General features: G+C 44.5%; 1 protein-coding gene across 1 annotated transcript in view; it reads left to right on the top strand.

Moving 5' to 3' along the window:
- SORCS3 (sortilin related VPS10 domain containing receptor 3) overlaps positions 1–16,752 on the top strand; it is a 496,377-nt gene that overhangs the window by 276,763 nt on the left and 202,862 nt on the right. The window contains exon 4 of the mRNA XM_077821813.1: positions 10,352–10,510. Within this exon, the coding sequence (XP_077677939.1) occupies positions 10,352–10,510 (159 nt within the window). The remainder of the gene's footprint in view (positions 1–10,351; positions 10,511–16,752) is intronic.

The following is a 16,752-nucleotide window of genomic DNA, read 5'->3' as shown; positions in this document are numbered from 1 at the left end:
GAGGGTGTCACAGAGTGACTGGCCCATTTAACAGGAAGCGGGGTCTGGTGCTCTTGTGATTGATTACCCAGTGCCCAGTTGGGCTTAAGGGAAGGCACCTGGGCCTTATAAAGGGGGAGACAGCCACTGGGGAAGGAAGGCTACTCACCGACCTCTCTCAGCTCAGGGAGGTAAGGGTGCTGGTAGTGGGAGCTGTGGCAGAGGCTGCAGAGAGCAGGAGATCCCAAGTAACCAGAGTAGGGCCAGGAGAGCAGCAGGAGGGATTTGTTTGCCTCAAGAATGAGAGCAAGAGAGCCGAAGGAGGCTGAGTGCCTGGTGGGCGAAGAGCAGACCGGACAGAAGTGCTCCAGGACTGGCTGAGGATGCCAGAGCTGATTATGAACTCGGATGCTGTGGTGACAGAATTTACTTTGGGACTTTTGAGGATTGTTTTGAACTGTTTGTTATTCAGCCAGCCCCGGGCATGAAATGGTGTGAGCCTGGAGAAAGCCTGTGTGGGTGCTTGGAGAGAAAGGGAAACCGAGATAGGTCTCTGCAGAGCCATGGTTGGCACCGAGGGTTGGGGAAACACCTATTTACCAGGGAGGTCAGGGGGGACACACAACCGCTATCGCACTGTCCCAGTGTTCCCCTCTCTCATATGTTCAAGCACCTTAATTGCCACAGGGAAGATGTGGAGACTGGATTATGGGCAGTTGCCCAAGGAGTGTGAACAGCAGGGGTTGCTCTCACCACTCCCCCCAGGTTAGAACTGCTTACCCAAGCCAAGGAAAGGAGACTCTGTGTGTGTATGGGCTCCCTTTTGCCGTTAGCATAGGCGGAGAACCGTGGGCTCTGCCCGAATGCCCATACTGAAGCCCCGATTGTGAAAGGCTTCAAGCTCAGTCGGTGGTGTGAGACCCATTGGGGCAGATACCCTGATACACTTGAGGTACGGCATTGAACCCCAGAGCTGTGTGATCCTGCAGAGTTTGCTGGTGTGCAATTAAAACAAAAAGCCTGCATGGAAAGGAGGCTTCTGGTGAGAGCTTCGTCTGGAGACCTAAATGGATTTTGAGAGGCTTGTTTGGTTGTTTCTTCATGGTTCGTATAGCGTAAACCCCTTGCTGAAGCCTTGGAAACTGGTTTCACTGTGTTTCATTGCTCAATTTGTACGTGTGTCTGTCCCATTTTTCATTTTTCAATAATAAATACAGTGGTGAAAGTCACCTTTAATACTTAAAGATTGCTTGGATTTTATGGGATTGTATCGAAGTGAGTGCCAAGGTATAAAAAAGCCTTACGGTTGAGGTACTTTTATAACACATGCTCCATAAAACCTTATAAAGTGAGTGAAGTGCACTTCATCCTTTCAGGTTCCAGTGTTATAGTTCGCAGAGCTAGTGATCTGATGCTATTCTCATTAATTAAATCTCTTATTAATGGTAATGTTCAAGCAATAAGAAGTGAAGCTACAAGAAGCTAGACTAGCGTAGGTCCAGAATCATTAGCTCTCCGGAAACCTCAGCAAATCTGTACCAGGAGATTGATGTCCACAAGTTGCTGGGGAAATCCCTGTCTCAACTTCAAGCAAGATATTGAGCCCAAGAAATGGGGCTGGGGCTGTCTCATGATAAAGAAAATAGCATCACAAATTTCAATAATGATTCATCTAGGAACAGAGGACTGGAAAAGACTTCCTGGATCACTGAGTCTAGTGCCAAGCTTTTGCCTCCACTATTCCTGCTGGGAGGCTGCTCCAGAACCTCATTCCTCTGATGGTTAGAAATCTCCTAATTTTCAGCCTAAATTTATTCACAACCAATTTATATTCATTTGTTCTGGTGCCAACATAGTCCTTTAGCTTTAGCTCTTCTCCCTCCCTGGTGTTTACCCTTCCGATTTGCAAAATCCCCACTCTATTACCTCTAGATTGCTGCTTGGAGTCCAGCCCAGGTTAGTAGCTGAGTAGAAGCTGTTACTATCTGAAGGCTGTCCTGTTTGGTGGCCTATGTCAAACACATCGCTACGGTTGTTATCCTCAGGGAAGAGGCAAAGACTGAACGGACAAAGAGATGGAATTTCCGAAATACCTTCTCACCCATTCCTAGCCAGGGTTGGGATAACACTGCCAGGGCTACAAGCGAAGGTTTATTAGCCCTTTACCTGACCTGGGATAAACAGCACTTTGGTGCAATGTCGCCCTTTTCACAAACACCGTGCAGGTCTTCTTTGGAAAGTGATCTTGTAACTATGGTGCTTTCTTACTTGGCAGATTGGCTCCCTGTGTGTATTCAGCATCAGATCTGCTGATTTTAGGGATTAAAGAACTGTAAGCTGTTGCTTCTTTATTCTCCTGTTACTCCTGCAGGAGTCTATTTCTTCTTGGACAACTTCAATAGATGTTTTAACTAAGGGCTGGTCTCAACACGGACGTTCACCAGCTTGAGTGAAGGGGTGCTTTTAAATGGTGCAGAAAGCCTGTGTGGACTCTCTCAATTCAATTAAAGAAGCTGGTTTCTGTTGATGTAGCTTGTGTCGTAAATTTACAGACCCATTTAAACCACTGTGTGCGCCCCCTCGGGGCTTTGTACTGGTTTATTTAAATGGACTAAAATTGGTTTTTAAATAGAACTGATTTAGAACCCTAACCCTAACCCTGATTCAAAATGTTTGTACAGATGCGACCTTAGGTGCAATGTGTTACATCTGTGCAACCCCTATTGAAGGCAGTTCCAAAGACAGGAAGGTTGCCATGGTATAACTGAAGACATTGGCTTGCAGGATCTTTATATACCGGTGATGCTGGAGGGAAAGGAAAGGAAGAACTGGTCGGAAAACCAACATTTTCAAAAGACTAATTGTCATTTGAAATGTTTTGGCTGAAAAATATTGGTTTTCCTTGGGAGGTTTTGAAGGGATGAGAACTGAAAGTTTTTGGTTTGAATCAACATTGTGAAAGAAAAAACAACATTGTATCGCTTTGACTTACAATGTTGTTCCATTCTGTTTTGTTTTGGTTTCTATAAACAAAAATGATTTTTTTAATATTGCAACAAAACTAATCTTTGGTTTGAATTAACGTTTTGACATTAAAACATCATTTGATCTTGTTTGTTTTTCTTAACTGAGAAGCTGAAACAAAACTGCATTTTAAGCCAAAATTAAACAAACCTTTCAATTGGAATGGACATTTCCCCATTTTCACCTTCGATAAAACCGCATTTTTTTCAGCAGTAAAACTGTCTGCATGAAAAATTCCAGCAAGCTCCAGAAAGAGCCAGGCTTGACTTTGAGCCTGAAGGTTTAGCAGGTAGAAAATCATCTTTTCACTCGTAAGATGAGCACATTTGATATGGAAATATCAGAGGCAATAAACAGGGTGCTATTTTTACAGTCACTTCTCAAAACAAACCTCATTTTTAATCACAAACCAGTGCAATGCACGGCTAATGATGAAGTTACTGACGTTATGCCAAGGAACAGAGCTCTTCTTTAGCTCAGCAGGTTTGGAAGTCTTGTGGGTTTTTTTTTTTCAACACCATTTTATGTTGGGAAATAAAAGTGAGGCTGGAGATTCTGAAATAGACACAGTTCATGAAAAGCATATTACAAGTGAACAGGAAAATCAGAAGGCTGTAAATAATAGTTTAGTGCCATGTATTTATTTCTGGGAACAAAAGGCATTTATTTTGAGCCTGTCTTCTTTATTCATTTAGTAGGATGCTTCCTGCTAATGTAACTCAGTGGTGCTATTGCTGAAGATATTGCACCTATAAAACTTCTCTGTGCCCATTTAAAGAGACGTGATCTGGTAATTTACAGTCAAAATGTATGTTTGGTTGGGAAATAAAATAAAAGGGTTTCACAAAACCTGATATTAATAAAAATGCCTTTTATGGCAGGTTGTTTCAATTGCAGTCAAAAGGCATTTTAATCAAAGATTCCACTGTGTGCAAAGCAGACTCATTGCCTTCTATAGGGAGGGAGAGCCGGATGAAGAGGGGACGGTATGGCTTTCAGTCTGAATGCTCTGCTGTGCGATGAGTGACATGGATAATACGGTTTAAGAGAGATACGGAGCTGGATTTATGTGCAGGGCAGGTGAGAGGGAGCCACAGTTTGGCGCTTCCATGCACTGAGGGTTCACTCCTGCACCGTGGAAGGTGATGGGAGCCAATGGGGACTCCAAATGCTAGGCGTAGTGGAGTATTAGTGAAAGCCGTACTAATGCCGTGTGACGCTTTGTCCCCCTCTAGTGGTTAGCGCTTGTAAAGAGGTTTATGAGTCTCCCACTGCAGCTAGGCTTTGAGCTCAAGTGTTAGAGGCTCATGCTTTCAGACCCTCAGCTCCGTAGGTTCCAGTCCCACCTAAGGGTATTATTACATTAGCGTCATCAGTGGCACTCAATATTTCATCTGAAGAAGTGGGGGTTTTATCCATGAAAGCTTATGCTCAAATAAATCTGTTAGTCTTTAAGGTGCCACCAGACTCCTTGTTGTTTTTATGGATACAGACTAGCACCGCTACCCCTGATACTTGACACTCAATATTTCAGTGGCCCTGGTGACATGATGTGACTGCCTCCCACTTCCAAGCCCACTGTGGCTCAGTAGGGAGACTCCTGGGCTCGCCCTTGTAAAAGGTGCAGCAGCTGTAGCTTCCCCCATTGCCCATGGAGGCATTTGTCCCTGCTCCATCCTCCATGCCAGGTGTAGAGTGCCTCCCTGCTTCCCATGCAAGCCAGCGGTTACTTTGAACAATATAGCCCCTCGGTTGGGTTTTTGTTGCCGACATGAGGATTTAGCCCTACGACTCCCATTAACTTCTGTAGAAGTTGTGCGGCTAACTCTGCTGATGGGCTCTGAAAATCTCAGCCCACAGGCATAAGCCCAACATTGCCCTTGGAAGGGATCCTGTGGTCCCGGATGAGACTCCCTGTTCTTTGGTTCCTGCTCTGAAAGCATGAGCCTTTCTCATCTGGTGTTTATGCAGAGATGCTCTGAACAGAATAATCACATCCACCCACCGCTCCAGCTTTGGCTGGCTTTATTCACGAGCTCTCCAGGCTTGTAAACAAGCACTGCTGTCCAAAATGAACCAGGCAGTTAGGACTTGACTGTCTTCCAGATCTGTTGGAGTGTTACGTGGGTGAAATTCACACTGGGCACAGGGCCAGCACAGGACCCTAAACAGTATCTGAAGCCCAGTTAACCCCTAAAGGGGACTCACGTGCTGTAGGGTCTCGAATTTCACCCATATATGATTATCCAGCTGAAGGGGTTCACAAGAGAGGACCCCCTCCATACCAGTAACCTCTGTGCTTATTGCACCTGCCTTCCCGCTGCAGCCCCTGAGACCGGGACTTCGCCGTTCAGGCGAGGATAAGCTTTGGAGCTGCAGCATCAGGAGGAATGCCATGTCGTAGCAATCCTCGGCTCAAGTACTTTTTCAAGGACTTCCCCTTCACAGTAATCAACTCCTCCCGTCCAGTCCCATTTCAAAGCCACAGAAGGCACAAAAATATATACTCTAGAATGCAGCAAGGTGAAACGTAATTTCCTCTTTAATAAAGGGTGCCATTTAATCTAATATTATAGAAAATGATTAGATCTTAAAAACCTATAAATTACATCTGACAACTCGCTGGTGCTCCTTTGCCGTTCCTTATAGCAAGTATAAATGGCAACACCAGGAAGTGACAGAGGAGTTGGTTCTGGCTGGAGTTTGTTTATTGGCTCTTAATGAAAAGCGATTAATCTAAATCGCTAGTGGGGTGGATCCTTTGTCAGGGCCCCATAATGAGAAGTGGCAGTTTTGCCCTTTGACAAATGTGCTGCTATTTCCCTCTAACAAAAGTGTTTTTATTTGGTGGGTTGTTTTTTGTTTTGTTTTGTTTTTGTTTTTGTTTGCGGTGGAAAAATACTAATAAAATAAACCCCAAATCACCCACTCACTGTTTCCTCCTTATCAGCCCACCTCCCCCCGCCCCCAGTTAAAGCACCATCAAACTGAACCGGCCCCAGCTGCAAAAACACAGAACGGCCTTTTATTTGCGACCATTATCACACTTCCTATTTCTTCTGAGCTGCTTTGTTTGTGGCCAGTGTTGCATGGAATGATGGATTATAATGACGGTACCCTGAGTAGTAATATTGATACTTCAGTGCGATCCCCACCCCTTTTAATAGAAAGGATGATATAGTCTTTTGCAGAAGCAGGAGGGTGAAGGAGGGGAGAGAGCAGCCGATGTAACGAGCCCTTAGCAAGGCCAGCTGTCAGCAGTCTCTCTTGCAGCTCTTATTTGCCTCCTCTTTCTCACTAAGGTTGCCAGTTAAGTTTCCACTCTTTGGTGGCTTTGTTATGTCCCCTGCTGCAAGACGTGGGGTGCTCAGAGCATTGATTTGTGCCCCCTCCAATGTAAGCAAGCTGTCTCTCCTCCCCTGCTGACAATTAAGTGCTGGCAATATGCTTGGGGCTGTACAGATGAAGACGGTCTCTGACCAAAGAGCTTGGAGTCAAGGAGGCTCGGGGGGGTGGGGGGGGGCAAGGTGCACTGGGAAACCCAGAGGAGGAGAACAGTCTTTGGATGGTTTATTTTTATAATTCATTTCTTGTGGGAGGAAGTGAGACTTCAGATGGGGCTTGAATGTGGAGACAGTGGGGATTTGGGATCTCATCCGAACAAACTGACGATTATAAGAGTGTTTGACTTCAGTGGGCATTGGATTGGTGAAGGATTGGATAGGGAAGGATTTGATGTGTGACCCAGTGGGGGAGTGGATATGATCTCGTCTCCCTCTAGTACCTGGTCCCAGGGACCATACTTACCCATAGTAAACATGTCTCCTTCAGCTTAAGTGGTAGAGGTGATGAGTTTTGTATTGTAGGTCCAAGGTTTAACCCCTCTGTGTGACTATTGAGCATCTGTGCTTAGGGAGACATGGTTTGTAATTTTGTGCTGGCCATTTTGCACTCCAGAAATTTTCCTTTTTCTAAGATGACGTGGTTTGCACGAAAACATAGGAGCGGTTGAGATTGTGCATGTTTTGAGACAGCATTTGGTTTATCTCCAGACAAAATCTCAAGCACTGCTGTTTTCATTAGGAAGCAATGCGATCTTGTCACCTGCCAATGAGTGACAATGGGCTCATTTTTATTATCTTCGATGTGGCAGGGAGATTAAGGAGCTTGCTCAAGCCAGCACAGTGAGCCAGGAGAAGAGTTACCGTTCCGGAGACATTCCACAATGTGGTAGGGCAAAGAGGGAATACACAAGCCACAAATAATCCTTCTGTATGTTCCCAATGTTCAGGTGCTGCCTACAAACTGCTAGGAACTGAAAGAGTGGAACTAGGACTTGATCTGAGGGTGAATTTGAAGGACAGAGGTGTTTCTTGTGGATGCACACAGTTCTTTTCCTTGTTCCTCCCACATTCTGTTTTCCTGATCCAAAGTCCATTGATATCAGGAGAAAGAGTCCCACTGATCTCCCTAGAACTTTGAGGTTTATGTTACGGCAAAGCCCGTCTCAATATCTCCATTGTTGCTTTGGCTATTCTGGTTATGCCATTATGATAATGCTGCTCTATGTGCAATCATGGCAAAGGCACATGCAAATCAAATCCACAATTGTACCTGCATTTCGGACCCCATTCTGCAGCCCTGGCCCCCATGAATAGCCCCATTGACATCACTGTGACAGCACTTATAAGTAACAGGATCAGGACCCCTGTGCATCCTGTTGTATGTCTACCATGTTGAAAACTCTCGTCCAGACTATATCTAGCTGCCCTGAGCTTTCTATCTCGAGAGCTCAGGACAAGACTTTGCAAGTGAACTTTTAATATATGGCTTTGTTAGCTTGGTAACCTTTAGTGACATCATTATGGAAAATCTCTTTATTCCCCAAGTATCCTGCCTTTAAATGTAAGGTCCACCTGGAGTACCTTGCTCGCTTACCAGTCTGCAGATGCAAGCAAATGTTACTAATGCACACTACAAATATCTTTCTTACACATGCAATACCCTTTGAATGCAAAGAGATATAGCTTGGAGCACAGTACTTCCCAGTGGAAGCTATAGGTGATAGCAAAAGCTTTTTTTCCAAAATGGGGAATAAACCTTTCTTGTCCAGAGCAAAGCCTTTCTTGTCCAGAGGAAAGGAGGCATGTGTTTTAATTTGATTAGAAAGGGGGAAAATCCAAGATTAAGAGCTGACCTGTTCCTTTTCCTCGTTGGTGGCCTCAGGTTCTTGAGCTTCCATTACCAATTTATTGATGTCTTCTGTTAGCCAGCTGCCCATGGTGGCAAGCAGATTACAGTACTAAGTACCCTTCTGTTGCCAGCAAAGTACCAGTAGGTAAAGATTGCTTTATGATGTTGTGCAAGTAGAATATTCTTCTGTGGATCCCAAAAGAGATGTGCCATGAAGGTCAACAGCATCTCAGGATAGTGGATTTCTGAGCTTGGTGAGGGACTTTTCTGCAGAGCACTTGTTTTCCATTCAAACTGGCTGATGATGGATAGTAGTTTTAAAAATTGCCTTTAAAATGGAAACTTTCAGATTAAAGATCATATACTTATTTAAAAACAACAACAACCCTTCCGCAGAAAAGTCCTTTCCTCTGTTAATCAAAATTGGTTAATTAAATCAGAATGAATTTAAAAAAATAGTTTAATTTTAATCATTTTTCCTGATTACCCCCTTTCTGCATCTCACAGAGCTCTATGCAGTGAAAAGGGACGCTATGCAATTACACTTCTGATTTCAAGTCAGTTTCACTTTATGTTTCAGGTGGGATTTATTGCATGTTTAAAATTAAAGGCCTGCTCAAGTGCTATGCTTGATTGGGGCCTAATACAGATTCTTGCCGGTCTTTCTAATGGAACTTGTATGATTAAATGGTCTCTGGTTAGATGTTCGTCTGTGTCCCTAAATTGTCTTGTATTGTTTAACTCGGTAAAGCTTTCTGGAGCAATGTTTATATGGAGACACTATACAGAACAAAGTTGTATTGAGTCTCAGGTCTGCAGCTAAGAGGTGGATCCTAGGTTTGATTTCCAATGGACAAGGAAGTAGTGTTTTTTGAATCTTCTACTGTATCAATAACCTGCTGTGTTTAGCATATATGTAGTTTAGCCCCCACTGTTTGTTTTATTTCATTGTATTACATTGGCTGTAATGTGCTTTGTTTTTCTCAAGATGTTAGTAAGATGGCAAGCTGAGTTAAGGTTTTCCAAAGGGTTTTCTTGGTTACTTTGACATAGGGAATGGTAAAAGATAATATAGAAGAAAGACATTTTATGATACTCATCTTACGTTCTAATTAAATCCAGAGGCATGAATTATCTCCCTACTTGCAGAAATAGAACAATTTCATTGTCCTGCACTGGGGAAAAATGGCTTCATTAAATGTTATGTGAACAATCACTGTAGTAGGGATGTTAAGTATGACGCACACACAAACTGGTGCCTAAATTCTGACCGCACAGCTGACACAGACAGCCAGGCTGGGAAATCTCCCCTTTCCAATGGCATAAAACTTTCACTTCTAGCTCCGCAAGGTAGCAAGATATGGGACCTTAAATCCAAATGCTGCCCATCTTGGAACTTGAGACTGTACATTTGGAAAGCGAATTTGACATTTGGGGAGAAAGTGGGGGACACTTCTCTGGCAGGTTGGAAACAAATAAACCTGGTGGCTGTTTGAAGCAACTCAGGGGTTTGGGATATTGGAAGTAGTCCTGCTAGAGATGGATTAGTGGGCGAAGAGCAGGTGAGGGAAGTCAAAAGTCCATGTTAAACTTCACAACTCTTTTAGACTATACGTGTCCCATGGTTCTATGATTTATTCTATTTTCTCTATATACGTGGTGGAGGTGTGTAAAATATAGTGTGCTGTGGTATAATGGTTTTGTCAGCTGGAGTTTGAAATGACCAGAGTCCTCCTAGGTGATGAAGCCACAAGTAAGCTATCCAGATCATCTCCAGTGAGTGCCAGTGAATCTTTTATAGCCCATCTCAGTATAAGATATTCTGTATATGCCATATATGTTACATTAACTACAGCTGGTCAAAAATTTTTCACTGGAAAAAAAATTCAACCAAAATTGGCTTTTGGATCAAAACAAAAATGTTCATTTTAGTCAAAATTTTCCAATTTTTTAAACAAAAACCCTAGGGAATCCTGATGAGCTGTTTGCAGTCTAAGGCCGATAATGAAATGCTGAGCAGTTTCTGATTCCATCTTATTTAAGGCAGTGTTGCCAGTTCATTCTTATATAAATATGTTTCAGGTTACATGGATTCTGACTTTCCCATTAACCCTGTTCTGTTTCCTTCTCTCTCTCTCTCAATTGTCCTATTTAGATAATGCTCCTGGGTGACCCGGAGATTGAGAGCAGCATATTGATCAGCTCCGATGAAGGGGCCACCTATCAAAAGTACCGGCTGAACTTTTACATCCAGAGCCTGCTGTTCCATCCCAAGCAGGAGGACTGGATTCTGGCCTACAGTCTCGATCAAAAGGTGACCAACTCATTTCAGATTCAAGTGATTATTTCCCAGAGTCCGGTGACAGAGACATTGTCAAGAAGAACAACCATATCTTTAGAAAGTGACTATGTGGCACTATTACACTCAGCAGACCTGCTTTCTGGGTTGATTCTGAGGCAGACCTGCTGACTTTGGTGACATAGTTTAGTTTTTGCTGCATTAGCCTTTCAGAGCCAAAATAGCTCCATGGCAGCAAAGCTGTATTCTGTTCCTCCTTGGGCATCCTCAACCGAATCGCTTGCTAAGGGATGATTTAGTTGGGGATTGGTCCCGCTTTGAGCAGGGGGTTGGACTAGATGACCTCCTGAGGTTCCTCCCAACCCTGATAGTCTATGATTCTGTGATTCCAACCAGTCACTCCTGTGCAAACCCACCAAAGGCAGGGATGTTGCGCCGTTCTTATTGAGAACACAGTTTTGCCTGTGGAAGGGTATTAATGGTGCTGATAAGAGAGATGAAAGGAATCCTAGAGCCAGATTTGACAGGATGTGCTAAAGATCTAGCCACTTATTTAGGGGCCTAAATGGTTCCTGAGCTCTTCTGAAAATCTGGCACTTGGAGCCCGAATTGCATTTGCAAGGGCTGTTTTTTTGGGAGGGTGGGGGATTCTTTCTGTTTGGAAACCAAACACGTTTGATCTGGAAATCACTCAGCAGCAATACACTTGAAACCCCATCATGCCCTTCTTACGGTCGCTTTTCAGAGTGGAACTGCAATGAAAACAAAATCCTTACCTTTGCTACCGTCAATGTCTAATGATAGATTGTTGAAATGGAAAGAACTTTAAAGATCCACTTTACTTTCCCCTCCTTATGGCATTTAATTTTTACCATTCACTCGGCTGCTGTGCAGTTCACTCTGCTCGTTTGTTTCAGTTCCTGGGTTCTCGCGCTAGGGGCCAATACTAGATACTGGGCCAAAGCTATTTGGCAGCATTTCTTTTCAAATACTGGTGCGTCAGCTCTTTCTAGCCTCTTCCTCCCAGTCAGCTTGCCCTGGGAGCTATTTAGTATACACTGAAATAAGTCACATACCCTACCACAGCAGCACCTTCAAACAGTAACTAGAACATAACCTCTATATCCCCTTGTTAGCAGAATGCAATGGCCGTTGCCAGGTGTATGTTGTTTCTCCTCTGAGTGGCCTGAGTGACATTTACAGGCTCAAAGCCATTGTAAATAGACTTCTTTCATAGTACCAGAGTGTTATTGTATGGAAGACTTAGCCAAATGTCAAATATCTTGTGAGCTCAGACGTTCAACGTAACCAGAAACGTTGAAGCTGGATTGAAAGACCAATAGACTCGTTTGATGTCCCTGCATGGTTTGATGCCGCTTTTAAGCTAGAGGTAAAGGTTGTTAAACGGCGCTTCTTTTCACACAGAGACAGCCCTGTAAGAAAGAGACAGCTGATGAGGTACACAGGATGGGATAAACTGAATTTAATGTGTCAGGCGTGTGTCTGCACGGAGGCTCAACTATGAAACCAGGGAACCATTTGCTCCTTGGTTCACACAGGGGGCCTGCTTTTCTCTTTCAGTAAGGCTCCTTTGTGCCACGCTAGCAGGGTAAAGGGGCTCAAAATAGGTGAAAAAGGCCCCCTAGAATATGTTCTGTGCATGGGGCTTTTCCAGCTGGTGTAGAACTGGCACATGGGCTCAATGCCATCCCTGCTCTCACCACCTGCCTTAAGTGGTGTGGTCGGAGTGTACAGCACTACAGCTAGTCTCCACTTCCCACGGCTCACTGGGAACCATTGGAAGCTGAATATGGGTTAGAGCATTCCTGAGGTTGCTCTAATTTACCTCAGGGGCTGAGCAGATCTCTGCACAGCCCCAGAATACAAGTAGTGTAAAGCTGACTAAATGCCACCTCCCTCCATCCCCGACCTCCCAGCTTGCCCTAAGTTCAGGAGAGGGGTCACTGAGAATCAGGCTCTGTGTATTTGCAAGATATATGTCGCATATGTCTCCACTTGGGGATTACATTTTGCTTAGTGTAAAGCATTAGGAATTATAGCACTGAGCACCGAGGGCTTTTCCTAATCAGAAAGCAGACCTTCGGGGGAGCCACTGTTCCTCGGCACTCTTTTTTTGTTGACAATTGGCATAAACTAGCCTGGCGACGGAGAGTTGTCAACTCGACTAAGCCTTGTACGGGCACCTCGCCAAGGAGGCTGCTAATGGCCAGAACTGAATTTTTCAGCTACCATTTGCACAATTTTCACCTCTTTATGTGTAAAGATTGGCTTGCACAGAGCAAAATATATATACAGTTTGAGGTTTGAAATGCAAGAGTCATCATCTGGGCAACTGATGGTTGTATTGTTGGAATCAGATTAAAGATGGAGGGCCAGATAATCCAGGGAAGCTATGCCAGTTCACACCTGCTGAAGATCTGACCGAGCAAACATGCACTACCTTTCTTTAAGGAAAAACGAAAGTGGATCAAATCAGACTGTGCAAACTTCATAAACCAGATTCTCCCAAACCAGCAGAGGGACAGGTACATTTACTCCTCCTTGAGCCGGTTTGGTCGCCTGTATCCTAGGCCATGGTTAACTCAGGTTGGTATTGCTCCATGAGAGTTTTCTTCTGGGGAAAGGTAGCTTTGAATTGCAGTCAGGACTCCAGGGGAGCCTGGCTGGCAGATTCTGCTCAGTGCATTCCCCATCAGCCCTGGCCCTGCCTTCTTCCTGGCCAGCAGTGCCTGCAATTGCGGCCAGGGTCGCCTCTTACAGGCTCCACAGTGGATGGGAGGTTGCACTTGCTGTCTGCTGCCTCCACCTTTCTGCAGCAGATTTGCTGCTGCGAATCTCTGTGGGCCTGATCCAACTCCTGTGGGCAGTCGGTGGAAAGACCCTGAATGAATGCACTGGCCCTAAATCTGCAGAAGCTGCCATAGACTTTGGGCTGAATCTGACCCCCTGGAAGTGAACGTCCTCTAATTTCTGCAGGCAGTGGGAGCTGTGGGAGTGGGATCGTGCATTTGGCTCAGACTAATGATTTTGGTTCCATGAATTTGGTCCAGGCCCGTTTTTAGTAAAAATACAGTTGTATAATCCAAGAGAGGGGTTAACCACCCAGGGAGAAACACAGATTACCTTTCGTGGAATGCACAGCACACACTGTATCTGAAATAGACGTTTGGCAATCTTAAAAACAAAGGGCATTTACAGATGGTCCCATTGTTATGATATTTAAAGGGAATTTCTCAAGTTACTAAAAATCAGAGATTTGATTATCCTAAAATATATTACTATCTGCTGGGGAATTTTTTTCTAGATTATTTGAGATAAATAGTTAATATATCTTTATTTCTTAACACGTATATTCCATTAACTATGAAATCTACCACATCCTGGTTTTAAAAAAGCATTTTAAAAGAGCCCAAAATTGGGTAGCTATAGGGAAAAATAACATCAAGTTCTCCAGTGCTCTCCCTGGGATCATTGCAGCAGCAGTTAACAATCAGATTCTACTCCGAGGGGATGTCTATACTGTAAGTAGACACCTGTGGCTGGCCCATGCCAGCTGACTTGGGCTTTCAGGTCTTGGGCTAAGAGGTTGTTTAATTGTGGTGTAGATGTTCAGCCTGGGGCTGCACCCCAAGTTCTGGGACCCTCCCACCTTGCAGGGTCCTGGAGCCTGGGCTCCAGCCCATGCCAATATGTCTACACTGCAATTAAACAGCCTCTTACCGTGAGCCCCGCGAGCCTGAGTCAGCTGGCACGGACCAGCTGCGGATGTCTAACTGCAGTGTAGACACCTGTGTCCAGTGGTGATATCTTGGACAGTACAAATGGAGAGGCACTGATGGGATACTATGGGGTGCATGCTATGGAAAACCTCAAGGTGGAAGGAACCTCCTCCACCCCAACAAATAAAACCGGAAATTCATTCCAAGCAACTTTGGAAACAAAGTGGGGAAAGCTTCCCACTAAATCTTCCAAAGAATGAAAGGAAATTGGCATTCAGCCATTGACTGCAACGGGAATAGGACTGGGCCCCAAATCAGGTGGAAAGGAATCTGGACTTCTTTAGGGCCAGATTTTGCCACCCCCTTGTGTGGAGGTGCTGGGGTCAAGGAGCCTCCCACCCATGAGGAAAGGTTGGAAAAACAGAGCACCTTTAAGGCTAGAGAAGAGAAGGCTGGGGGAGGGACATAGTAACAGTCTTCAAATGTGTAAAAAGTTGTTATAAAGAGGATAGTAATCAATTGTTCTCCATGTCCACCGAGGATAGGACAAGAAAAATTGGCTTAGTTTGGAGCAAGGGAGATTTAGGTTGTGTATTAGGAAAAACTTTCTAATGCTCTGGATAGGGAAGCTCTGGAACAGGTTACTTTAGGGATGCTGTGGAATCCCTGTTTTTAAGAACAAACACCAGCCAGAGATGGTCTAGGTTTACTTGCTCCTACCTCAGCGCAGGTGAATGGACTAAGTGATCTCTCGAAATCCCTTCCAGCCCTACATTTCTATGATTCTAAGTGGAAATCCCATGCAACAACCAGGAGCAGTCACAGCCCCTGGACTCAGTCCCTGCCTCTTCCTTACACCCCCATGGTGTAAATTGCTTTGAGAGAGCCAGGGAGGAGATGGGACCATGGCTAACCAGACCCGCTGCACTAGCCCGCTCTGTGGCCCAGGCATGCACTGGAGAGTAGCCAAGTGAGGGTGCAGGCTGCAAACACCTCTTGTGTGTGAGGAAAATGAGGAGGTTTGTGCCTTCCCCAAGGCCTCCATCTGGGTGCTGCAGGATCACAAACCAGTTTATCAGGTTCAAATACGCAACCAGACCCTGGGTGAGCTAGGTCTGAATTGAACATTTGGCCTTTGTGCTGGTTGCTCATCTCTTACAGTTATCCAGGGGCCCTTTGGTTTAAATGTATGAGGGCTGGTGGACTGGTGAGCTTGTTGTTAACATGCATCCTCCTACGACTATTCATCTGTAGCTAACACAAGAAGGAAGCCATGGATAAGAACTCGGCGGTCTGTTGCACACACGGGGGATACCTACACTCTCAGTTTGAGTCCTTAATCCTCAGGCCTCTCTCTAGGCTGTCAAAGCGTGTTTGACCTTTGCAGATTTATTTGCAATGACTGAGTATCAGTGGCGGATTAAAGATGCATTAGATGGTCATTGGAAAACAAACCAAATGCATGCAATCCGACTCCCAGCAGCAGGAGCTGCAAAGGGGAGATTTAATCCAACTGCTTAGAACTGGGCACATGTCAATGAGTCTGCAAATTCCATTTTAAACCCCATTCAGATTAATATTTTATTTTTTTAATTTTCTTTCAGTTTAGCATAAAAACAAGGTGCTGGACGCTGGCTCTGAGAACCCTGAAAATTAGTCAGTGACAAATCCAAAAACGTAGTGCAATCAGCTAAGCCTTCTACCAAGCAGAAGTTTCAATCAAATATTAACACCCCCATAGGACAGTCTGTACCCCAGTCCCCCTCCAAGGGCCAGATGAAACAACAAGAATCGTGACCCAGGTCTTCAAAGGGATTTGATTTCAGTGGGAGTTAGGCACCTGTTGATAATTGTATACGCAGTTGCCTGACTACTCTTTGGTTTGTTATGAAAGAAACCTAATAACCAATATCAGTCAGATTTATTGCTAAAAAGCAATAATAATATAGTGCAGGGAAGAGGTTCAATACGATACCGGTCTCCGGGAAGCCGTCCTGTGCAACGTTGTTACTTTCGCCTTATGCAGAAGGTGTGTTCCCAAAGTCACACCTCTAAAACCATCTTTTTGCCAGGTTTACCAAGTACCGTGCACGTCAGTTGAAACTAGATTTAACCAATCAGTTTTCTACCTTATCTGGTACTGTGGTGTGCTTCTCATCTTTGGTCTGAACACAGGCATTCCAGGTACCAAAGGGCGTGTAGGGCCTCGGCTTGTACCAGGGTAGAACATTCATATACCTTGTCCTTTTCCTTTGGAGCCTTCCAGTATTAGCCTGTGAGAGTAACTCCCTACCGGCTCTAGGGTAAAACACTCCTATGTCCTGATCTTGACAAATTTCCTAACTACTTAAGCCAAAGTTTACTTCAGCTCCTGCACGGTATTATGGGATATTTGACAAGCGTTGACACAATTGTCGGGAGACTATAGTACATTCAGTTAACATAACTTCCCAATACTTATGTTAATACTATGGCTAGCATATATGTATTGGCTAACACACCTCAATACATCTGAGG

This window comes from Eretmochelys imbricata, chromosome 7 (genome assembly GCF_965152235.1).
Source record: "Eretmochelys imbricata isolate rEreImb1 chromosome 7, rEreImb1.hap1, whole genome shotgun sequence".
In the NCBI taxonomy this organism is placed as follows: Eukaryota; Metazoa; Chordata; order Testudines; family Cheloniidae; genus Eretmochelys; species Eretmochelys imbricata.
The sequence above is the reverse complement of the archived record's forward strand: the minus strand, read 5'-3'. Positions and strand labels throughout refer to the sequence as shown.